This window comes from Microtus oregoni, unplaced genomic scaffold (genome assembly GCF_018167655.1).
Source record: "Microtus oregoni isolate MIOR12 unplaced genomic scaffold, Mior012 000018F_ref0000195, whole genome shotgun sequence".
NCBI classification, from domain to species: domain Eukaryota; kingdom Metazoa; phylum Chordata; class Mammalia; order Rodentia; family Cricetidae; genus Microtus; species Microtus oregoni.
Window position 1 is genome coordinate 4357611 of NW_024543077.1, and position 25797 is coordinate 4383407.

Sequence of the window (25797 nt, forward strand, 5' to 3'; positions counted from 1 at the left end):
CCCTTTGGACTTCTAAAGACAGCAGATGCAGTGAGGGCAGTGAGCTGAGATGGAACACAAGTTGTGGTGGATTTCCATACTTCAACATTCCACTTACATGGATGCGTTTAAAAGGGGCCAGTCTTCATTTTCTAGAACTTTGGGCACATATGTTTCTATTTCCTGGGACTTGAAGGTTTTGTTCTTGCTGGAGAGTAAATGTACTTGAGGGGCACTTGAGAACAACAGACTTCTATACTCAGCCTTTAACCTCAGAGAGAATCTAAGTACTGCTGAATGGGAGCCCTTCGCATCTCTGCTTGTGTTCCTGAGCACAAACAGGGTGGAGGCTCTAGAGGGTGGTGGGCGGTGCTATTCCAAAGTGATTCAGAGCCTGAGGAGGAGACACAGCCTACCCTTGTCCTCACCACTTAGAGACATGTGTTAAAACCCATGGCTTGGACTTTCTCAGGTAATTGCTTCATGTCACATAAAAAAAAAGTGAGCACAATAATGATGGGAGTTTTAAAAAGCAGAAAACATGGAATCGAGATGAGTCTCAGGAATATTTTGGATGTTTTATTCAGTAAATGAACACTACAGAGTTAGCACAGAGACAGGAGACCTGTCAGGTGTTTGAAATTCTCAGGGAAATGGAAACAGTTTAAGGAGAAACACTGGATGTATCTTTTTAGGTGCCTCTTCTGGGACCAGATCCTGGAGAATCTTAAGATCAATGTCAGGAGAGATTGGTTACAAAGTTAATGGTTTGTTTTCCTAAACAGTGGGATTATTCTAAAGGATGGAAGGTATTTCCTCTATCCTCTGGAGTGCGTACAGCAAGGACCTTATAACCTGAAAGCCTTTGCTACCTGGGGTGGGGTTTAAGGTGTCCCCCTCCAACTGTGATCACTGAGGCAGGGATGCTCAGCCTGGCTGGGTGTAAGGGGAGCTGCTTGGTGGAGGGAGCAGAATTCTCCATATCTGTGGGAGCATGCTTCTGCTATATTTCTCTCCATGCTGGACCTTTGTGCTTTTCTTAGGAACTGAAGGAAGGGAACTTGAGGTGAGCTGCTTAGGATCCTGGGAAACACCCAGCCATTAGCTTATTATTTGTGCCACAGGCTTCAGCCCAGCTGGACACCCCACCAGCGTAATCTGTTTGGTTTGACAAGACGTGGTTGTTAGCTTGTGAAAACATATCCTTGGCATGCAGCTCACATATCTTTATGCATCTCCCTTTCTCTAATCAAAACTTGGAGAGGCGTTGCAGCCATTCAGAGGCTGAGCAGAAGCTCTGACACTTTAATCTGGAACCATGGTACATTATTAGCGCTTGGCTCACCCTCCTCATTCATTCGCTTTTCCCCTCCCCCCAAAGACACTGCCTGCACATTTGTTTTTTACTGAGTATGATAAATGGGCTTGGCATTTCCCACTTCTGGATTTTGCATGCTCTGTGATAGCACTTTCATTTTCCAATTTTCAGATATAACAAGTCCAGATGTGTGTGAATGAGAAGGTACACACGTCCCAATGAGCTCAGCTTCCCTGGAGAGAATTCTGCAAGACATATAGCGCTCAAATTGAGGGATACATAGGCAAGAGAGTAGAGATGGAACTTTCTCACTCATTAAATAATAAGTCACAATTTGTTCATTAAACAACAACAACAACAACAACAACATTATTTTAACCCTGGTGTAAGTAGGAACTGTTTGGTAGCTAAGCTGTGTGGATCTCTATAATGTTTACAAATGTTTGTTCCTTGAGGAATTGTCTGAGTGCCCTTAAAAATACAGGTTGCTGTGATGGGTTTATAAACGTGGCCCGAATCCCTATTAAAGTATATAAACACCAGCAAGCACCACCATAATTGACTGGAATCTTGACTGTTGTGATTGCTTTTCAGTAAGGCCTTCCCTGTGAATGGCATTTAAAGTGATTGATCTGGCTGCTAGGACTTGAGAGCTGAGACACATACATTATAAGAATGATTCTCCTGCTGGTATCTTGTGCTTTTTTTTTTCTTTGAGAAGGCAAAGGCACAGGCTTTTTACTCTTGGGATATTGAAACATAATTCAGAAGCTAAGGTCAGAACTTGTCTGTATAATCTGGTGGGAGGCTGCTGAGCAAGGATGAAATGTAGGTGGTTGAGAGAAAGGCATTTTCTTCTCTAAATCTAAATGGTCAAGAAGAACGTTTTGTGTGTGTGTGTGTGTGTGTGTGTGTGTAAGAGTGTGTGCGTGAGAGGGGTGTGAAAGTGTGAGTGTGTGTGATTTCAGGCGTGCTCACCTATATGGGCACATATGGAAGCACCTGGCTAACCTTGGACATCTTCCTCAGTCATTCTCCTGTGTATTTTTGATCTCCCAGCAAACCTGGGATGCACAGATTCACCCAGACAGTCTGGTCAGAGAGTCCCTGGAATCTGCTGGTCTCTACTTGACCCTCTCAGTACTGGGGTTACAGACTCACCCCTCCACACTCACTCAATTTTTATGTGGTTGCTGGGGATCTGAACTCAAGGGAAGACGCCTGCACAGCAGGCATGTTGTCACCATGCCATCTCTGCAGCCCTGGAATACATTCTCTTCAAGACAGATAAGGGCAGAGGACGTTTGCGTGGAAGTGAGCTGTAGGGTGCATTGGTGAATTCCTAGTGGTGAAATGATAATTTCAATGGTTGTAAATAGGCGCCATTTCGCATTATTAATAGAAATGAAAACATATCTCTTATCATTTATGTGATTTACTATTTTTTTTAAAAGCAGGATCAAGAAGAAAGATTTTTGGTTACATTTAAAGGGATCAAATTAAGTTGATTTTAAATCCATTTAGTAATGCTAGGAATGATTTGGGCTTTACTTAATGCTTGGAGTCATGCAAAATAAACATCATGAATGATGGCAGGGAGCCATGACATATTTTTCTTCGATTTCTATATTACTATAAATTATAAAGGAACTTCTTCTATGCACCTAGCTTATGATGAGAGGAAGAATCTTAAAGTTGGTATTGGTATGACCTGAGACAGGAAAAGAGAAGAAAGCCAAAATGTGGATGGTTACAGTTGAATTGCAAAGATCTTAGTTTGTGTAGGGTCTTTCTTTTTTGTTAGTATAGATAGCATAGCATAGCAGAGAAAGAGTGAGAGAGAGAGTGAGGGGGGCTTTTAAAATGACATTATCATATTCAAAAACACACAAACAAGCCCAAAGCAAACAAATTCTCAAACCAACACACAGAGAGCAAACATTACAGAGGATGTGGGATGTCTTCTTTGTTCTTCTGGCTTTGATACAGGCTTTTCTCTTAAGTCCTTTTGAATATCTGAAATTTAGGCCACTGAATACTTTATAAACAGAGTGCTATGATGACACTCTCACCTTGGCTCATGTGTTTAAAAATATCTGTGAGGTAACAAGTAACCAATGTGCAGCACCTGGTTTGAAATCACAGATGCACAGATATTTGGATAACTCAGGCAGCTGCTCTCTGTAGGCAAGGAATTCTATAAGCAAGTCTTGGATTCCAGGCACAGCATCTTGCCCATGTTGATTGCAACAGTTCTGGTAGATTCCACAGAGGGTGGTAAGAGGACTCTTGTTGAAAGTGGTAGAACGGGAAAAGGACCCACCTTACGTCTCTGAGGACATTAGGTACACCCAACCCTAGAAGCGTTGTAATGAGTTGTGTTGTCTTTACTGGCTCAATATAAGTTTCTTGCTATTCCCTCACTCTGTTTCTTGCTTGGTTCTTGTCATTGTCATTATTCTACCTCCCTTTTTAAGCAATTAAAGTTAAATTTTTATTTGTGTATATGCGTGGGTCACAATGTCTGTGCAAAGGTCAGAAGATTACCTGTGGAGGTTAGTTCTCTCCTACCATGTGGGTCCCAGGGACCAAACTCAGACCATTAGATTTGGTGGCAATCCTCTTTGCCTTCTAAGCCAGATCTCTGATTCTTTCTTAAAAAAGTGTTAGTGAACATGCAATGGTAAGTCACTAGTGACATGTGCCTATAGTGTACTTGAAATGTAGCCAGGATGACTGCTTTGAAAATGAACCATACTTCAGCTTGGTAAATTTGAATTCAAATAGCCAGTCCTTGGTCTAAGCGCTTGATATTGGAACAGAGTTTTAACTAAATATCTAAGATGAGTCAACCAAAGGAGGATTTTAAGTACAGTTGACAGCGTGGTACAAGGAGGGACTGTTTGGCGGAGTGTTCATTGGATGAGACTGAACAAAATGTTCTGAGGGAGGAGGCTTCTGTGAATGCTGTCAGTGAGAGTCTCAGAAACACACACACACACACACACACACACAAGCCATACATGCATGTGCACGTGTGCATTTACACACACACACATGGATACACATATATACCATTATTATTTTCCTCAGGGATCTCTAAACATTGAGAATGGGGAACAAGACAGTAAAGAGTATTCTATTCACCTAAAGACAAGCACTCAAGTGTTATAGAAGATTCAGAAAAAGATGGGTTTCAGAGACGGTTGAGAGGTAAGATCATTGAAATAAAAAGAGGCTGTTTACATGAGAAAGGAAGTCCTGCTCTTTTTTTGATTTGGATGGGCAGGATCAAGGCAGCAGGCAGATCAACTAAGTAAGGAGGAGAAACTCTTCCTGGGTTGAATGCTGTGGGTTGAAGTTAAAAAAATAGTTGGTATCTGGTACTTGGTACAAGGACTGGCAAACTTGTCCTAGTTGGTATAAATAGCAACGCAAAAATAATGATCTAAAGACATTGAATGAAGTGCCTAGAGAGGTAGAGACAGAGAGGTAGCAGCCTCATATCAGGGAAGGATCCTTGTGGGCCATGGTGACCAGGGTATGATGGGGCTTGGGCTGAGTAGAAAGTGGAAGAGAGGAAAGAAAACAGATCCCCAGGATGACAGGAGGAGCTGGTCATTTGAAAATTAGGTCATGATCAGAAATGAAGCCTGAGCCAGAAGATGAGGGGAAGGCAGAAGATATGGCAGGACAGGCTTGGAAAATCGATTTTCTTGACAAGTACGGTGGTGTTAGAACAGTCCCAAGGGGCCTGAGGGGAGGAGTTACTTGTGGCAAGGTGAGTTCTCTCCACACCTGGGAAAAGACTGTTTATGTCATTGCCACAGTGGTTCTGACAGCTACTGTGTGCCTTTGAGGGCTGGCGCTGACTTTCATTTTATATGTGAGTTTCTCCCCAAATCAGCGCAACATTTCAGACATTAAGAGATTAACCCAACATCTTTATGCAACTGCCCAGAGCAATTGAAAGAAGGATTTGGAAACCATATCACTATAGAGGATGAAAATTAAGATCAAAGGTGATGACTTAAAATCTGAGGAGACAGAATAGGTGTCACTAGCCATGTGGTCTTCTTATCTTTCTGAGAATTTGTGTGTATGTATGAAAGTACCAGTTACAGGTCATATTTCTCTCCTGAAGTAGACATTATACTGAATATCATATTTCCCTGTGGGGTGGGTCAGCCACGTCCGTAGCCCCCAAACACAGAAAGTCCAATTTTGATCTGTATGTATTCTTTGCATTTTTTTTCACTAGGCAGTGTTCATTCACCCACATTAGCGTAGATATCTATAGTTCCTTTATTTCTCCTGTTCTACGGTACAATGCCATTGTAGTAGTTTCTCTTTCCTTTTGAGATCATGCCGTCCTCAGTAGCTTCTGAGAATAAACTGAAGTTCAGATGTAAGCATTCTAGATCACAATGAAAATCAATTACCAAGAAAGCATTATTAGTCCCTCTCCAAATAAGACAACAACTAAAACAGGAAGGAGGCTCATGGTGAGTCATGAAGAGAAGCCCAAGTGGCTGTGATGGCCACTCTTGAATACCCGCCATTGTCCCATTGTAGAAACAATCCTTTGTATTATTGCACTCAGGTTAACAAATTCTATTTGGTAGAGCATATTGATTCTGAAGACTCACTGTAAAAACCCTTCATCCTTGTATGCACTGCTTTCTCTTACAGTGATATAATCCTCCAAGAGGTGACAGCATTAAGTACCTTCATTTTATTTCAGAGGATCGTGAACTAAAAGTGGAAAGAATTTTAATGTATGCATTCATTTATGCTAGCACCGGCAAAGACTGATGCTTAGCACCAGCGTGGCATCTGTCATAATAATAATGATAATTGCTAATGACTGTAACAGCCAGGGCAAAACATGCTGCCATCTAGACAGAAAATGATGCCACCACTGCAGAGTCAGTACCCTGTCTTTTTTTGACCATGTTTTTTCTTTTCATGATTGAGAGTGAATGTGTGTATGTATCAGTCTTTGCTTTTTTGGTAAGCCTTCATCAAAAGGAGGCAAGGTGCCTTTTTTTTTATATAAGATTTTATCCTGACTCTAGATTCAATATAAAGATAGTTGCCTTGGGCACACACAGGATATTTTGAGCCATTGAATATAAGATGTGCTATAAGGAAAGGACAGAGAAAAATCTTCAGCTTCCAGTTCTCATTGGCATTTATCATGACAACATCCATAAATGTGCCTTAATTGAACATCACAAAGCAATTGGAAACAATTTCCTTAAATGGGTTTCTGGTGGAAAACACTTCAGTAATTTCTCCTTAACTCAGAGCCATGTATCTACTGTCTGCTTGGCATCTTTATCTGATTGTCCTTTCTGGGGCTATCTCATTGGTCTCTCTGCTAAAATGATCATGTGTCTCGTTTGCTAGCGATTGATTTAATTTGTGTTGTCCCTGCAGCACCAATACTATATTTTATTTCTAAATATGTGTGCATTTGGACAAAAATGATGGAGTTATCTTACTCGAAAGGAACTCATGCCTTTCTTGATGTAGCCTTCCCTAAACTTACTGCTCCATGGATCCTCCTTTTCTCAGTCACCACCAAATCATCTCTGCAGTGGTTCAAACTATAGGAGATGAATGAGCTGCTCCCATCAAGCCTGTGATGTCTATCTCAGAACCCTCTCTTCAAGGAAGCTCTTCTCTCTCTGTCCTTCCTGCTACATCTCTACACATCATCCTCTCCTGCCTGGGGTACTCAATGTAGCCTCCCTTTGAGTGCCTTTACATTTACTCTTGTTCTCTGCATCTTGGTTTTTATTTTCCTGAGCCTCGGTGGGGCCATACCACCTCAATTTAATCCCTGAAATTATTTCTAGTTGCCCTTGAAGTCCTTGTTCTACAGGGCATATCATGGATAGCCTCTGCCCATTCTCTTGACATCCTTGTGGTATCCTTGCTCTTGTAGGCACTGGGTTCCTCAGGAATTACCACGTCCCGACATGATCTGTTTCTTTGCTATTGGAGCATTTATTACCACTTACCTGAAATGCTTTTGTGTATACTATACTCTTTGGTGGAGCTATGTCCCCTTGCTCATCTTTGCATCCCAGCACCTCACACTGTACAACACATTTCTACTGCTCAGAAAAGATTCACCTGTATTAAATGTTAACCATTTAATACAGGATACCTGAACTTTGACAGCAAGGGAGTTCCCGCTGTGCTGTTGGATCAGACTTCTCTTGTTTTCACAGTAAAGTCTTTAGTCTATCATATATATATATATATGTAATATAAAATATAAATATAACAAAACATATATACATAATATACATATATTATGAATTTCATTTTATATATGACAAAACATTATTTATAGGAAAAATGAAAATAATTCAAAGTTTACTATTCCAAGAGTACCAGTAACTCAGCTTAAGAATCAAACTGAATTGGTAAATGCAGCAGCCCCTGGTCAGGGCTTCAAGACTTTTCTAGTGGAAAACTATTGCATTATGAAATATTTCCTCACTAGCCTAGAATGGAGTATAATAAAGGTTTATTTATAAGGGGGTAAACCCACAGAATTGGTAGCAATCCACAGTCCTTTGTGTGTGTGGAAACTAGAACTGAATCTAGCAGCCAAAGGGGCTCCCACACACCCCTACATCTCCATATATAGTACATGAGACCATGCTCAAAGTATGCTAGCATCCCAAAGGCCATTGGCTGAAGGAGTTCCCACAGCACCTCCCCCTTTTGTCTAAATAAGAGAGTTCCAAGCCCAATACAAAACTATATACAATAAGATCAAATATGTAGTATAAAAATGAAAATATCCAGCATGAACAACATTAAGCAAGAAATATACTCTAAATGTTTCAATAATTATTCTATCCTAAGGAGTCAAAGTCTTATATTAGAAATGTCTTGACAAAGTCATGAGAAGAAAGTAACTATGACTAGTCAAAGATCTGAGAAGGGAAATAATATTACCTGAGTAAACATGAAGTGCAATCAAGCAACTTCCAAAAGGTGAAAAAAATGACAGACAATGTGCTACCTGGACAATCACCCAAAGTCTCATTTGCAACTTTGGGGCAACCAACTTCAGCCTACAGGCTTGTAGTATCTGCCAGACTTTTCCACGAAGCAGGAAATTTGAAAGACTATTTCACCTCTATTGGCCATTTGTCAGTCACTTTTCTTTGTGCCCTGCACAGCACCTGTGGGTTCCTTCCAAGAAAATGTGGTTTGATGGAACAAGACCCGCTGAAAGGTCTCCATGAATCCTAAAATACTTTATCCAACAAATAGCAGGAAGCAGTTTGAACAGAATAATGCCCAAATTTCCAAAATGATGGTTTATAAGTATTTGTTTTCATTTAAAGGGGGTTGATTTTAAGTGATTAATGGTCACAGTTAATTTCTAAAGGAAAAAATAAGGGGAATATGCTATAGAAAGGAATACTTTGCATTGGTATGGATTTTGGTCTGTTGACACAGATTTAAAATTGATTTTGTTACACTGTGTGTATATATATATATATATATATATATATATATATTTCTGCTCTTATTTAAGGTATTATGTGTTTGTGCAGCTCATTTAAAAGTGTAATGCATAATTAAGAAATACAGGTTAATAGATAGTCATCTGCAATAGTTAAGCTTATAGTCATGTTAGTTAGGTTTTCTAGATGTACAGAGATATATTTCAGATGGATAGGTATATTTCAAACCCTTCTAAGACTTACAGAATATAGCATTTAAAATGTTTGAAGAACTTAGAACTTTTCATGACAATGAGACACATCTGCTCCTGGCAAGACCAGTTACTTCAGAGATGCAAATTGATGGGTGACTGTCCAGGCAGCAAGATGTCTCTGTAAATTCTAAAGTTTTAGAAGTTGCTTACAATGCACTTTCTTAGGTAATATTATATCCTTCTGGGGTCTTTGAAGAGTTGAAGTCAGAGAGCTATAATTTCCCATAGTTATGATAAGAGATAAAGATATAAAACTTTAGACTCACAAAGATAGGATAGATGATAGGGTATTTTACTTTATTTTGCCAAGTGTAGCTATAATTCTTGCTTTATAACTATTTTGTACATATAATTTTACTATGTTAAAGTTAAAGCCTTCCTTTTTATTAAACAGAAAAGTGGAGATGATGTGGGATTCCCCTCTGTATGCTGTGAATATGTTTTACTACCATTGGTTAATAAAGAAGCTGTTTTGGCAAATGGTTTAGCAGAGTAAAGCCAGATGGGAAATCAGAACAAAGATAGAGATAGATGATGGATAGATAGATAGATAGATAGATAGATACCATGTATCTGCCAAAGACAACAACCAGTCAGAATCTTACTGGTAGGCCACAGCCTCATGGTGATATACAGATGAATAAAAGTGGGTTACTTTAAGATGGAAGGGTTAGTTAATAAGAAGCCTGAGCTAATAGGCTGAACAGTGTTGTAATTAATATAGTTTCTGTGTCATTATTTGGGTTTGGGCAGGCCTGGAAACAAACAAGTAGCCTCTGCCTACAGAAAACTACTCTGTGTCCAGTCTCAGCCTTCCAAGGGCAGACTGTGGATGGCTGTATAGCACCTACTGCTACATTAGCCTATCTGAAACCTCACATGAATTGTGGAGAGCACTTGCCACATTTTCTCACTCTTTTAGCATATTCTAAGACTCTCAAGGTATACATGTGTGTTCTACTTGTTCAGGGTGTGATATTTAAGAAAAGGATGTTAAACAAGGAATAAATTTTAGGGTTCAAAGACCCATACTTTCATCTTTTCCAAGTTTATTTATTTTATTAAAACTATGATTATATAATTTTTCTCATTCCCTTGTTTCCTTCTAACTTCTTCACTGTTGTTTCCTTTACCTTCTCCCACATCTCCCTCCCCTTACTCCTTCTCAAATTTATGGCCTTTCTTTTTTTAATTATTACTTACATATATTTGTGTTTTATACACACACACACACACACACACACACACATATATGTAAATACAAGCTTGCTGAATCTTTTTAGTGTTGCTTATATGTATATGATTTCAGGACTGACCACTTGGTATTGGATGACCAATTAGGGGCTCATCTGTGGGGAGGGCCAATTCTCTCTCTCTCAGTCATCACATCATTATTTGTCTGTAGGTCTTTGTCTAGGGGTGGAGCCTGAGACATTTTCTCCTTCCATATAAGCCTGTCTATTAGTGTTGTCACTGTTAGGAGCTTGTTAGGAGGCTCCCTGCTGATGTCATGGGTCTAGCTTCTTTGTCATTTCTAGGAGATATAGTCTCACAGGATTCTTTCCAGCTCTCTGGCTCTTACCAGTCTTTCCGTTATGTTCCCTAAGCCTTAGGTGTAGAAGTTGTGTTCATGTTATTTACCAAGGCTGGGCATCCAGCAACAGTTTTCTATATTTTGAGCAGTTGTGGTTTTCTGTGATAACAACCCATATTTTATATTTGTTAAAGCTTTCCTTTCTTCTTCTTCTTCTTCTTCTTCTTCTTCTTCTTCATATATTTTATTTATATTTAAGTGTGTGCTTATGTGAATGTATGCTACCATGGAAATGTCCATGAAGATTAGAAGAACTGAAGTTGCCGGCAGCTGTGAGCAACAAGACACTGGCTCTGGGAACCAAACTTGGGCCTTCTGAAAGAATAAGGAATATTCTTAACTATTGAGCCATCTCTCAAGAACCACAAAATACTCACTGATTACCAGGAATGGTAGCAGAGGCAGGTGGATCTCTTTAAGTTTGAAGCCAGTTTGTTCTACATAGCAAGCTCCAGGACAATCAGGACTATATAGAAAGATCCTGTCTCAAAAAAAAAAAAGACCAACAAACAAAACACTTATTAATAATGTAGGCATAATTTCAGATACTAGGTTATAAGCATGTCAGTTATAAGTAAAAAATCCCAGGTCTAGACTGCCAAATGTCTCTGATATTGATGTTGGGCAATCCAATCTTGCCATCTACCTATTTTTTTGACCTGGTAGCAATAAGTAATAGTAATACTTCTTCCATGCTGGAAAAGGATTTGGTGGGATCAAATGGAGAAATGAGAACAAAGAAAGAATCTTATGGTATTTTGATATATCTAGTATATATAGTACCATTTGAATAACTTAAGGATTCTGGTTCCTGAAGGCCATTGACATAGTGTGCTGTCTATGCGTCTTCATCCTTATCAGAGGAAGAGTGTGGCTGAGAGTCACAGCACTGCTGCTTAAATCCCCCAGACAGCCCTCGGTTGAGCTTTCTTCTTTGACTTGGATGGAGTACAGGGCTAGCAGTGAAGCAATATTCCCAACTGATTCAATAAATTCTTACACTGAATGCACAAAGAGGCTAGGAGCCATGATTTTTTTCTCAAGGGTAGCCATTTGTGATTGAATGCCAGCTTTCCACAGTGTGTTCAGCAAGGACAAAAATTCAAAAAATTCAGTAATGAATCTGCTTGGGTTTTTGATCTGTGGGTGTGTATGTGGGTAGAGAAAATGCAAAGACAGGAAAGATGTATATCTGGATAAGACTGTATATTTTATATTTCACATAGAGGATCCAGGCTGGCAGATTTATTCTCTTCTTTTTTGCTGCTACTGATTTCCTTTCTCTTGTTACCACTTCATCAGCACCAGCATCAGTTTTGCCTTCATCATCAAACAATGATAATGGTAACAAGGCATTAGCATCAGCAGTACTGAACTCTTCATTTTTTTTTTAAATGACAAGATCTTATGCTGCCCAGCTGGCCTGAAACTTACTATGTAGCTGAGGATGATTCTGAATTTCTCACCCTCGTGCCTCTGTCTCTAGAGTGTTGGAATTACAGGAGTATACCACCATGCCCATTTTTTGCAATGTTGGGATCAAACGCAAGACTTTGTATAGTAGGGGGCCAGTTTCTTGTTTCCGGCTACTCAGCTCTGAAATAATCACACAGAAACTATATTTTGCATTACTGTTTGGCTAATAGCTTAAGCGTATTTCTGGCTTACTCTTATATCCTAAACTAGCCCATTTCCATTAATCTGTGTATCACTACGTGGCTGTAGGTTACCAGCAAGGTTCTATCCTGTCTGCCTCTGGCATTGGCTACATGGCATCTTGCTGCTCCTCCTTCCTTCTCTCAACATTCAGTTTAGTTTTCCCTGCCTAGCTCTACTCTGCCCTATCACAGGCCAAGGCAGCTTCTTTATTCATTTTTTTTCAATACAAGTCTTTTATTGTCCCAAAAGATACCCCAAATCATATTAAAATTCAGGTTGTTTCTGGAACTGGTAACTTAGGTCTACTCATCAGCCTGCTGCACTGTTCCCTTTTCAGACACATAGATACCATCCAAAAACTTCCTGATATCCTTGTTCTTAACTGTTGTGGCCTGCTGTATCAGAGCCGCCGAGTTTGAAACAAGTTCAATATCATTTCCTTCAAGGACTAATTCATCCTTCTGGGCTTGAGAGACAGAACAAGCAATGCCTGTCCTCATCCGAACCCTGCGGATGTATTTTTCACCCAAGAAATTTCGGATTTCAACCAAAGACCCATTCTCTTGAATAACGACGTTGATGGGGAAGTGAGCATACACGGACCTCATCTTGTAGCGGAAGCCCAGCGTAACACCCTTGATCATGTTTTGAACGTGGCTGCAGATGGTTCTGATGGTGGCCAGTTCCTTCCTGTTGCCCCACCATTTGTCAACCCGGAGCCTCTTCTTCTTCTTCCCAAGAAGGCTCAGCTCTACGTTGATGTGATTGAAGTCCCTCCGGAGGGTTCCTCTGGGGCCCTTCACAATGACTGTGCGCCCCTTCAGAGTGATGTCCACATTTTCTGGAATGTCGATCGTCTGATTGCTGAGAATGGTCTTCATTCTCGCAGTAGATGGGGCAAAGAGAGCGCTTCTTTATTCATTATCCAATAAAAGTAACACATATACAGAAGTACTTCCCGCACCAACTTTGTGCATGCTAAGCAAACACTCCACTAGGTGATGTAGGATTAGGCTAAATAAACCCTTCACATGAGTTTGAAAAGATTGTGTCTTTCTTTGTCAGTCAAGCAGTTTCAAAATTTTGGTTTTGATTCTTTATCTGTGTGGGTCTCAGTTGGTCAGTTTGGAGAAAGAGTTAGAACTGGAAGTAATTGTTTGAGAGTTGAGGCCCTGAGTTAGTTTTCTTGAATTTATATAACAAAGAACCAAAAATGGTATTTCTTAAACACCAGATATTAATTGTCTTACAGTGCTGGAGGCTTGATGTCTGGCATCAAAGTGTTGGCAGGGTCAGAATCAGATCTTTCTGAGCGTTGAGACAAAGAACCAAAGAGGTGTGTTCCATTCCTCTTCATAGCTTCCGGGGGTTTGCTGACAGTCGCTGACATTCCTTGGCTTGTAAAAGCATTGCCTTTGTCTTTTCCTTCATCTTCATATGTTTTTCTCTCTGTAGTGTCTATCCAGATACTTCTATGTTTTTGGATTATACAGAAATGGCACTATGTCAACTATACTCTCTTTTCAAATAAGTTCACATTCTGAACTACTAGGGTTAGGATTTACTATTTTCTTAAGGGTTAAATTCACAGCAGGTTGTAGAACAGATGAAATTGTCATGAAGAGCATACAAAAGAAGCAGAGAACTGAGAAAAAGAGAAGAGAGTTTCCAAAACATGCTTAATTCATGAGATGAACGATGTGTAAAAGAAGACTGGGGTTCTAGCGGTTGAAGAGTCAAGACAAATATCTGATCTCAGGTATGGTGATAGCAAGTCTTCACTGGGGCAGCCTTTTAACATTCATTCTGTGACAGGCACTTTGTAAATATTTTATTCATACTGAATGAAGGCAAAACTAATTGCATGCACATAATCTTGATTCTAGAACAATCAATAGAATTTAATCCATTTGTTGACTTTTTTCATGTTAAAACCATTTAGATGTTCACATTGGAGAACTTAATGAATATGCATCCTGAGAAAATCCAAAGCTCCCATTCAATAGACACTAAAGAGAAAATTATCACAGTGGCCAAGCAGCCTGTGTTGTGAATATGAGGCATTTTGGACTCTTGGTTTTCCAGAATCTAGAAATTGCATATGTATCAAATACAACTTTGGGATAATGCAATCCTTTTTATTAGTATAGTAATCTTCAGAGATCAAGAACTATTTGAGGGTTCTTTAAATAACTTGTGGTAAAATACTTTTCCCCAACAGAAGTTTAATCTGGACTTACTAATTCAAAAGATGTAATGTATTTATTTAAGGAATCTAAGAACTCATTCCAAAATTGATTCAAACTCAAGTCTGAGTAAAATCATTGTTTATGGCATGTAGTTCTCTAAATAACTTAAATTTCACTTAAAAATTTAGGTAGCTTCCCCAACTCTTGTTCTCCATGTAAAATTGGAGTCACAATAGCCATGAGATAGGCAGGGCTGCTCCTTCACTAGAGATTGCTGTACTTCCTGTCTTGTTAGTTTGAGCATTTTAACGCTGTGCAGTAGGTGTTAATTACCACAAATGCACCACCTGTCTCCTTTTTAATGTTCAACCACAGAGCACATCACTGTTTACTGCCGCAGTGAGATTGAAATACTGTGCTTAGTTGCAGAATCTCAGACTCTACAGAAGAGAGGTCCGAGTAGGTAAAACATGGGGGTGCTGTCCTACTCTCTGAAGGTTATGTTAGTGGGATCAAGTCTGAAAGCTAGCTTGGATCAGGAAAGAGATAGATATTAGTAAAGAAGAAGCTTGGTTTTAGCCTAAAAATCCACATAAGAAAGAGAGGACAGAGCTCTCTTGCTGGGTGATAGTTTCCCAAGGATGTGGGGAGACCACAAAGCCTGGAAGAAGGAAAGACTACATATTTAAGAAAGACTACATATTTATTTTAGTTATTTCTTTCTCAAGGGGCAGTTATTTGGGAATCCTAAATGCTTCCATGTCTTGTAGCTGTGTACCCTCACATTATGTGACCTGGCACACCCCTTTGTGGTTGAGCTTAAGATTTTCCAGGAAAACCTATACTATCAGTATGACAGTGTCATTAATGATCCTTGCTTGGATGAAGACACAAGGAACCTATGGTAATTAGCACTGTTAAATGTGTCCTCCAAGGTCAACATACAGAGACACAGAGTGCTGGGCCTTTCCCAGGGTCTAGAAACCTACTCAGAGCCCTGCAGAGAAGTTTTTGGCTTCCCAGGGTTAGGCCTGGGTACTGCATACAGGTATCAAAGCACATAAGCACATGTGAGGAGACTGACTGGGATGTAGGAAGAGAAAGGGCTGTGTTAGTTCTCTGCTACTGTGTGACAATGTTGTCACAAGTCATGACTTAACACAAATTTGTTACCATAGTCTCTATAAGTCAGGAGATGGTCATGGGTTTCCTATTTCTATTGTTCTATCTTTCGTTAGGCAACAATCAAGGAATTGGTCGGGGCTGATTTCTCATTTAAAAGCTCAACTAGGTTGTTAGTAAGATTCATTTCTTTGAGGGACACTGGTAAGATGACCTTAGTTTCTTGTCAAGATGTCAACATCAGTTCCTTGCAGTGCAATTCTCCTTAACATGACATCTGACTTCAATAAAAATTGTAAGCCAAGAAGAAAATAGAGTCTGTTATCAAGACAGAAGTCACTATCTTATTTAACTTCATCAAGGAAGTGGCATCTCATACTTTGTGCCACCTTCTATTAGACAGAAGCAAATCACAAGTCTGAACTGTTCTCAGCAGGAAGAACATTACAAAAGGACAGACTTCCAGCCGATAGGAATAGGGGACCACCTTGAGGCTGCTTGCCACAGGGAAGAGGAAAGGATGGCAGCCATATGCGGTTGCTTCTGGCTTTTCATTCATCCTTCTTCTAGAAATTATGTCTAGATTTTCCTTTGAGGGACAGCTTTCTTCCCTCAAAGGAAGAAAGATTACTGGAAATTTCAGAATAAACATACAACTTAAGGCAGTAGGCCAGGATACCATATATCTGGGTTTTGTTTAGATGGGTACACATGACCTATCAAGGGCCAGTGAAACTTCCTTGGAAATCCTGGAAAAATATTCTTCACATTTTAGAGTGACAAAAAAGTAATCAAATAAAGAACTAGAGAGGGTCTCAGAGCTGAATTTTCTGCTTTCATCTGTGATGATACGAAGTCAAGACTGGAGAAGACAGAATGGGAGAAGCAAGAAGTCATATGAAGTCCTGATGACATTGTCCAGAGAGTTCTGAATTCAGCTATCGCTTAAGTGAATTAATCCTAGAGTTCTCAGCCCCCCTTAAGTCAAGCTTTCTGTGATGTGTACCTAAAGTGTATCATATGTTGGCTTTGGACTTATTTGTGGTGTGTGTGTGTGTGTGTGTGTGTGTGTGTGTGTGTAACAATAATAACTATAGTAGAAGAAGTCGTGAATGAGAGAGGAGATATAAGTGGGGTAACAGAAGGAGCTAGAGGGTAAGAGAATACACTGCACTCAAGCACAACTTGGCCCTGCCCCTTGGGAACCTGGCACAGTGCGTCACCCCTTTGTGCATGGCAAGCACTCTCCCCCACCCTCTCTGTCTCTCACTCTTCCCTGCCCTTTATCCCTCTCTCATTAAACTCTACACTCAAAAAAGAAGTTCTCAACAAAATTATTTTTTTTGAAAAACTATAGAAGCTATAAAAGTTGCTTTAGGAGACTAGAAAGATGGATCAGTGGTTGAGAGCACTTGCTGGTCTTACAGAACCCAATCTCAGTTTCTAGCACCTATGTAGCAACTTAAAACCTCAAGCACCAGGATATCCAATGCCCTCTTCTGGTTTCCACAGGCGAGCTCGCGTGTGCGTGAATACACACACACACACACACACACACACACACACACACACACCCTACTGAGTCCAATTAATGTTGTCTTTATGTACATGTTCTTTGGATTGGGTAATCAGTCAGGGAGCACATCTCTGAAGAAAACTGGCTATCCCTCCATCAGAAGCCACTGACTGTCTACAGATCTTCACACAGGGGTGAGGCTCTGAAATATTTCCATGTCTATGTTGGCATGTCAGCTGCTGTGGACATTGTGTAGGTCTTGTATTTTGCTGAGATTTTATGAGTACAGCATCTCTGTCATGTCTTGAAGATATTATCTAGCCACAAATGTCCTGATCTGTTGACTCTTATGATCTTTCTTTTTTTAAATTTATGTTTTTTAGTTTTATTTAACATTTTTCTACTTATTTTACATATTGACCTCAGTTTCCCCTCCCTCTTCTCTTCCCATTCCCGTCCCCAACCTTTCATCTACTCTCTTCCCCTTCCATTTATCCTCCATCTCCATTCAGAAAGGGGCAGACCTCCCGTGGGCTTGAACAAAGCCTGGCCCATCAGGTTGAGGTAGGACCGAGCTCCTCCCCTGGCATCAAGGCTGGGCAAGGAAACAGTTAGGGAGCCTTCATGGGACCAACCTAGGCCCTCTGCATGTGTGTGACAGTTGTATAGCTTTGTCTGTGTGTAAAACTCCTAGCAGAGAGACCAGGACCTGTCTCTGGTGCTTAGCTGGCTTTTGGGAACCCGTTTCCCATGCTGGACTACCTCACCCAGAATCTTAGAATCTTTCCATGCCCTCTTTTATGATGTTTTCTGAGCCTTAGATGTATAGGTTATACTGTTGATGTCTCAATTGTTATTGGGCGTATTGTGGTCTGTATTTCTGTATGTTAACCAATTGTGAATATCTTTAGTAGCCTTAATCTGTTTTTAAAAAGTTTCTTTGTTGAGGAGTGAGAACTACACTTATTTATGAATATAAGGATAAGAACTGAGTAAACAAAAGCTATATTGATTTGGAAAAATGGTAGGTATATTCTCCTCTAGAGTCATGGGTTTCTTGGCTAGGCTTACAGTACCAGTCATGAGTTCTCTCCCATTCAGTGGGTGTTATGTCCAGTTAGGCAGCTGTTGGCTTTCTCCATGATATGAGTACCAATACTGCACTAGTCATATCATCCACAATTTTATTTAGTGATAATGTACATTATTTTTTATCAAGGATGATATGTTTAACCTATAGAAAAATTTTCTAAGGTGAAGCAAATAATGTTTCATCTAGTTTATGACACAGTTATTATATCTCATCAGTTATTACATTGCTTCTGTAATTGCCAACTTTATTCCAGTTATTTTTTTGGTTTTCTTGTATTTTCAGTAGTGTGAAGAAATATAAGGGCCCTGGATACTAGAGTTATATAATTGTATTTCATACAAAGGTTCTGTAGATGTTAATTTGCTTGTTTTAGAGTGAATATGCTTTTAAAAAGTGATACTCAAACCAGCTGTGGTTTCTTGCACAAAATCTATACAAGATAAAGCCACTCAAAATTCCTGAACAGATAGGGAGGTACTCTCCAGTTCTACTCTTTACTGAGGAGTTAATGTCAAGTGGTAACTGTTGTGGGAGGAAGACTCACTCTTCTTTGAGAGTGTGGCCACTGGTAGGTTTTCTATGCTCCAGGGGATGGCCCTACGGCAATGCTCTTGCATATATTGGCAGGACTACCTGGACTTAGTGGGTTATCAAAGATATAAAGCTTGGGGTGGAATAGAAGGATTTGGAGGGAAATAGCACAAGATTGTGATATATATATATATATATATATTTTTTTTTTTTTTCTTGAGAATAAATAAAAATATTAATACAAAGTGATACTATATTACAATGCCTTTATTGATGTACATTGTGTCCTTTATAGGGCTTGAAACCTTCCTTTTGATTTTTATAATATTAATGAATGGGGTAATGTTAACATTTTACTTTATTTCAACTTGGGTCAGTCTTTTGTTGGCTTTGCGTAGGTGTTATATGCTGAATGAGTGAACAAGTTGTATAAGGAGTGGACACACACACACACACACACACTGATTGGGTTTTAGAGCCATTAGCAAGAAACAAGTAGATGTATAGTTTAATAAGCCACAAATATTTAAGCTGTTATTTTTATGATACAGTCAATTAGGACCTAAAATTCAGTCCTCGAATATGGCTCACTTATTTTCAGTAACAAGGCAGGGTTGACACTTATATTAAAATTATTAAAGGAATTGCAGTACAGTTTCAAATATTAGCTCTGGTTATATTTAATAGACACATTGGATACCTGTGCTGAGTGTATGCTACATAAGTTTTTCAATCACGCTGTAAATATCATTGCACAGTAACTCTCTGTGGCTAAGAACAACAGTAATTTATCAATGGCATATTAAAGAATACTGTACGGCTATTTCCTAATAGCTAAGTACTTTTGGCACTGCACATAGGTACACACCCAAGAAAGTAAACCAACCTTTTGTCCTACTGCGAGAGTAGATCATTTTGGGGCAGGATGAGGTGTTTCTAATTTGGCAATTGATCATGTGACCCCTTACTTAGCTGAGTGTGGAAGGCTCTTCCTTGGAAAGTGGCCTTTCCTTAGTGTGTTTCTTTTTATTCTTCTTCTTTACTTCTACTGCCCATTCTTCCTCCTCTGCCACCTCCATTTCCACCTCCTCCTCTACTGGGATAGCTCTTAAATCAGTGGTGAGGGAGAAAAAACATGGACCAGGGAAATGTTGTAACCACAGTCATCTCGGTCTATGCCAAGCTGAAGCAGCTCCTCTCAGAATAGCTCCCATCTCCTCAAGCTTCCTCTGGACTCTGAGTTTCTATTTCCTTTGCATTACACCTACTGATTTTCATGGGTGTGAGTGTGGAGGAAAGCTTCTCTGCCCTCATGGTCATGTGGCGGGGTGATAGTTGTCCTGACTGTTGGAGTCCTGGATGGGACACACAAACACACACAGACACACAGAGACACACACACACAGATACACACGCAGACGCAGACAGACAGACAGACAGACACACAGTGTTTATTGGTGAACCGAGACTGTAGCCATATGAGCCATCACCAGTGGGGACAGTGTACATTGTAGATACACTGGGCAAAGAGATGCTTCATATCCCAGGCAAAATGGAGTGGGACAAGTGAGATTTCATCTGAGAAGTCTACGATTTAAATCCTATCATTTATTTCTGAACTTTTGGATTTAGTGTTTTGGAACTCTGATTGACTATGGGTAAATGAAATCCAAGAAGGAAAACTCTGGATGAAGATGTGTGCTGTACTCTAAGATACCCTGTACTTGGTCATTGGAAATGAGGTTTGGAGATCAAGGTGGTTGTGTCCTGAGTTGGTGGCTACAGGAAGGCACTCAGGAGAAAGAAAGGCCATTCAAGAGGAAACAAGGAAGATGAGGAGTGGCTGGGGCAGTAGAACTCTCATTTCCTCTAGGGAATAAAGCTGAGGCCTGTGGCAGACCCCAAACCTCAGAAATCTCACCTAGACACCAGTTTTTAGGGCTTATTTTGTCTTTGGACTAGACAGAAGTGCATTAGACAAGCTGAGATATAGACTATATTTATTATATTATGCAGTAGAATTTCAAAGGATGGCAACACAAGCCTTAGGGTTTTTTTTTTTTTTTTCTGAGACAGGGTTTCTCTTTGTAACATTGTGGCTGTCCTAGAACTCACTCTGTAGACCAGGCTGGCCTTAAACTCAGAGATCTGCCTGTGTCTGCCTCCTGCGTGATGGGATTAAAGGCATGCACCACCATCAACTGGCTCAGCCTAGTTTTTTTTTTTTATTAAAAATTTCTGCCTCCTCCCCTCCTCCCTTCTCCCTCCCCCTCCCCCCACTTCCCACGCCCCACTTCCCTCCCCCTCCCTCTCCAGTCCAAAGAGCAGTCAGGTTTCCCTGCCCTGTGGGCAGTCCAAGGTCCACCCCCCTCCATCCAGGTCTAGGAAGGTGAGCATCCAAACCGGCTAGGCTCCCACAAAGCCAGTACATGCAGTAGGGTCAAAACTCAGTGCCATTGTCCTTGGCTTCTCAGCAGCTCTCATTGTCCACCATATTCAGAGAGTCTGGTTTTATCCCATGCTTTTTCAGTCCCAGTCCAGCTGGCCTTGGTGAGCTCCCAATAGATCAGCCCCACAGTCTCAGTGGGTGGGTGCACCCCTCGCGGTCTTGACTTCCTTGCTCATGTTCTCCCTCCTTCTCTTCAGCCTTAGTTTTAAAGAAGTCTTTTGTTTGGGGACAGCAAATTTTACAGGCCTGCACTTGTAATTATTTCAGCTTCTATCATGGCTAAGAGAAAGCTAGTCCCGGCACCTTGCACTGGCTAGAAAGAAGATTGCTTAGGAAGGCGAAAAAAGAGCCTCCAGCCCTTTGATGGCTGTGGGTCCAGAGGAAGAAACTGCTGTGCAGATGCTGAGAAGAAAAATGCAAAGCAACTCTCAGAGATCATAAGAGCTCAGTGCATGCCTGAGCAGCGACAAGAGGATGGAGTTGTGGGAAGGTAAACTTATGAAAGGCATTAATCACGGTAAAAGCCAAAGGAAAATGAGATGCTTCGGGGTACAGTGTGTGGGTAGCAGCCACATGATGGAAATTGTTAGGAGAGATGCCCACACCTTCCCTGTCCAGAAAGCTCTTTTGTCAGTAGGGTTTCTGCTTTCAGCTCCTGTGGTGGGATTATCAGTCCCAGGCTGATCCTGGCAGGGATGCTGCTCCCCCAACTGTGCCATGAAGTAGGAGGAGACCAGGGTTGGGAACACTGAAGTTTTTCCTCCTAGGCTGTCAGGAGAGAACTCAGCAAGGCATGGATAATGCTGGTGCCTCCCTTTGACCGAATAGACCCATGACGGTCATTTGTCAAAGGACAGATAACCTCTTCCCAAGAAGAGGCAGTTCCTGAATGTAAAGCTACACAGTTTTCTTAGCAGCAAGTCTCAGAGATTTTGTTTCCATCCATTCACCCCGCCCAGCCTAGGACTCCAATCCAGGGCCCTAGTGAGTATTAGTTCCTAGGTTAGAACCTTTGCAAAAACCTGCATTCAGTAACAATTTTATGCCTTTGTATTTTCATCTCTGAAGGGAGAATAGTAAAAATATCATGCAAGTAGGGAATTATGATCACATTGTATACATTGTATCGCATTGTGTTTGTGTGTGTGTATGCGCATGTGTGTGCACGCATGTGTGTGCACGCATGTGTGTGCACAATGCATATATTTGTTGTTGTGTGTGTGTGCATGCATTTGTGTGCATGCGTGTGTATGCACAATAAGTAAACGTAAAAGACATGAAAGAATCTAAGAGCTGGAGGAAGATGGGGGAACATGGGCGTGACACTGACTTGTGGGCATGATGTGATTGTTGAACTGTTGAACTCAAAACAGTTGTGATTACTGTAAAAGATCTATATGAGACTGAGCCTATTAACACCCTATTGTGGCTGGGGGAGGGGCTCATAATATCCTAACCTTCTCTGAGGATGTATATGCAGTTAAGAATGGGGAAGTGGGTGGGGATGGGGTTAGGGGAATGGTATCGGACTTTCTTTACTGATATAGCCTCTGGCAATTTGCCCATGCTCCTGCAAACAGACTCTCATCCACTCCTGTAAGAAATCCCAATAATTCGTGGGGATGTACACACACACAAGACAGACAGACACATACAGAGACACACAGAGATACAGATAGACAGACACAGACAGACACACACACATACACATACAGATACACATATGCAGACACGACACACCTACACAAATACACACACAGACACAGACACACATGCACACACACACACACACGCCCATAGAGACAGACAGACACATACAGAGACACACAGAGATACAGACAGGCACAGACAGATGACAGACAGACAGACACACACACAGACATATACACGCAGGCACACCCACACAAATACACACACAGACACAGACACACATGCACAGACATAGACACACACACACACACACACACACACACACACACACACAGCATGAAAGTAGAAGGGGTTATCTGGGGAGAAGATGCTCATTTTCTGACTCCATTTTCTGTTCCAAGAATAGACACGTGGAAATCATAAAACCAAGCCTGCTCTTGTGATTGGTTTAGAAAGGGGCACAATGTCTAATTCAGGCCAATAGTGTGTTGTAAGAATGTTCCTACTCATTCTTCAATGAGATTCTCCTAGGAGAGCCCACCCCTCTGCTCCAACCCCTTATTCCCTCGATGCCAGTGACAAAGATGGAAATTCAACTGAGACCAGTAGCCATTTTCTGACCCAGCCATATGATGAAGCTGACATCAGGCTACAACAGAAGAAAGGCTCTTGATAAACTATAGACTATTGTTATGAGCCATGTTCCCTTAGTCCCCACCTGTGCTTAGGGCTTCTTTGAAGGGAAGTTTCTGTCAGCTTGCAGCCAAAGACATCTGCATTTCTAGGCTCTCTTATCTAGATGCCTGTCATCTTTCCTCTGCTTTGCAGCCTCCAAGTCCCAGTTGGCCTCACTGTAAGAACCTCCCTGGTTGCCTTTTTCTCTTGTCACCGTGAACTTGGAAATAGAATATGGACTTCAAAGGCCTGGGAACACATGCATCCCTCCCCTTTACTCCTCACTTCATTACCTTCAAAAATGACCCAATAATCATCTCCCTCTGCCAGCTTCCTCTGGCCACTTGGACCACTCCTGACCTTCCATGGCTGCTTCCGTAACAAGGAGACAGGCTTTTTGCTTCTTAAAGAAATGCCATATTTTTTCTTGCAAAACTGAATTTCCCCTGTGCACTGGTTCAAGCCTACTGTGGCAAATGCTACGAGGCACGCAGGTCAATAGAGTTGACCCTCTACCATCTTGGCTGCATGCACTGTCACTGGCTTAATGACTTGCTCTCTTGAGCCTTAACTTGGGGCTGTATTATTGAGACCTCATTTAGCTGACTGGAGTTACCATCGACACATTATGTCAATCCCATGCAGGAGCTGAAGAGTGACAGGGGATCTGGTTTTTATGGTACTTGTCACAGCAAAGGACATAAGCCCTGGCACGAATGTGGGCAAGGACATACATACTTTTTAGATGTAGATTCTAATGAGCACATTTTAGGTGAATTCAAACACACATTTTGTACATCTCCCAGCCTGGCTCATTTACCACCATAAATGTAAGACGCTATGCCAACGTAACTTGTCTCAAACAGTTTGGGAAAAATCAGAGACAAGGTGATGCTAAGAGAATTCTAGGGAAGAGAAATGTGCAGGTAGAGAGACAGTGATGCTTCTGACGTGACTGGACAGATGGAGTTGAATTCGTCTTTCCTGAATTATTAATCACACCACAGAACACTTGGGCCTTTCAGATTTACTGTCCTTGCATTCAACAAGGACTGTTCCAGAGAGGTTTCTGACAGGTTCTATGAAATCATTCTGAAATTGACAGTTGCTTTAGGGAACAAAAAGACAGCATGTGCTTGCTACCCCCTCCCGCCCCCACTTTGCCTTCTTTGAGCTCATTTTATCAAGTCATGCGAAGCTTTCACTGATCAAACTGGGGCTTGCAAATGGTTGGAAGAATCACTGCCTTAATCAACATCATTTACAGAGCAGGGGAAGAAAGGAAGAGGCAAGCAGGGAGAGAAAGAACAGAAGGCTGTTATCTTCTCTGTTTGGCTCCCTCTCCTGCAGAAGGCTGACTTTCCGGCAGGGAGGAAGGGAGGAGGGTCAAATTATGGTAATTAGGATCTTAAGTGGCAGCTCGTGATTTGCATATCCTTCACTCCATTGTTTCTCTTCACGTTTGCTGGAAGACTAAATAATACACTTCTATGTTTGTACCCGAGGATTTCTCTTGGGATTCCAAAAGGAAGGGTCATCTGTGCTCACTGGGGCTGTCTTTTACCCGAATTGTTCTCAGTGGAATGGAGGCAGGTGGCTGGACAGAACCAGGTGACTTGTTTCCAGGGAACTCCAGAGACCTCAGAAAAAGATAGTAAGATTGTAACACTTCCCTGTGGATCTATTATCCAGGTGCTGACCATCTTGTTTGTGCAGTGGCCAATGTCATTTATTTTTCTTCCTGTCTCCTACTAGATATTTTGCTTGCTGAGAGACTCACACGGTAGGAAAAAGTCCTAAGGAGATGTGCAGTTCATTTATTTATCAAATGGAGGTCACAGTAATTTCTCCTGTCACTTTCACAAATACCCTTTGGGTCAGGATTCTGGCCTTTTCTTATTTATTGTGAGATGTGATTGGCAGCTCCTCACTGGTTGTCCTTAGCTGCCATCCAGTTACTATATTTAAGTTCACACTATATTAAACAAGAAAGAAAAATAACTGCTTAATATGAGTAACTGAAGGTTGGTGGGAAGTCTTTACAATCTGTTTTAACAGGACCGTAAGCATTTTTTGAGAAGAAACTATCAGAGAAATCCTGGCTATTGAATTTAAGGAATGACACATCACCAGCTTCTTGGTAAGCATCAGCTTCTAATGTTTGAGCACACTGAGAGCCTCCTTCCTTCTCCTTTGCTATCACCAGCACCAAGCCTGCAGTGCCAGCGACTCTGGATCGTTCTCCTTGTGGCAAAGTCACACCGTCTAC

General features: G+C 41.0%; 2 protein-coding genes across 4 annotated transcripts in view; both read right to left on the reverse strand.

Moving 5' to 3' along the window:
• Lhfpl3 (LHFPL tetraspan subfamily member 3) overlaps positions 1-25797 on the reverse strand; it is a 399694-nt gene that overhangs the window by 48643 nt on the left and 325254 nt on the right. The gene's annotated exons all lie outside the window — the stretch shown is intronic.
• On the reverse strand, positions 12586-13204 carry LOC121459122 (60S ribosomal protein L9-like). The gene has a single exon (XM_041668642.1). It carries the CDS (start codon positions 13182-13184, stop codon positions 12606-12608), a length of 579 nt encoding a protein of 192 aa, XP_041524576.1. The 5' UTR covers positions 13185-13204; the 3' UTR covers positions 12586-12605.

Excerpts from the sequence above, each read along its gene's own strand:
- LOC121459122 (XM_041668642.1), bottom strand. The coding sequence starts at position 13,184 with ATGAAGACCATTCTCAGCAATCAGACGATCGACATTCCAGAAAATGTG.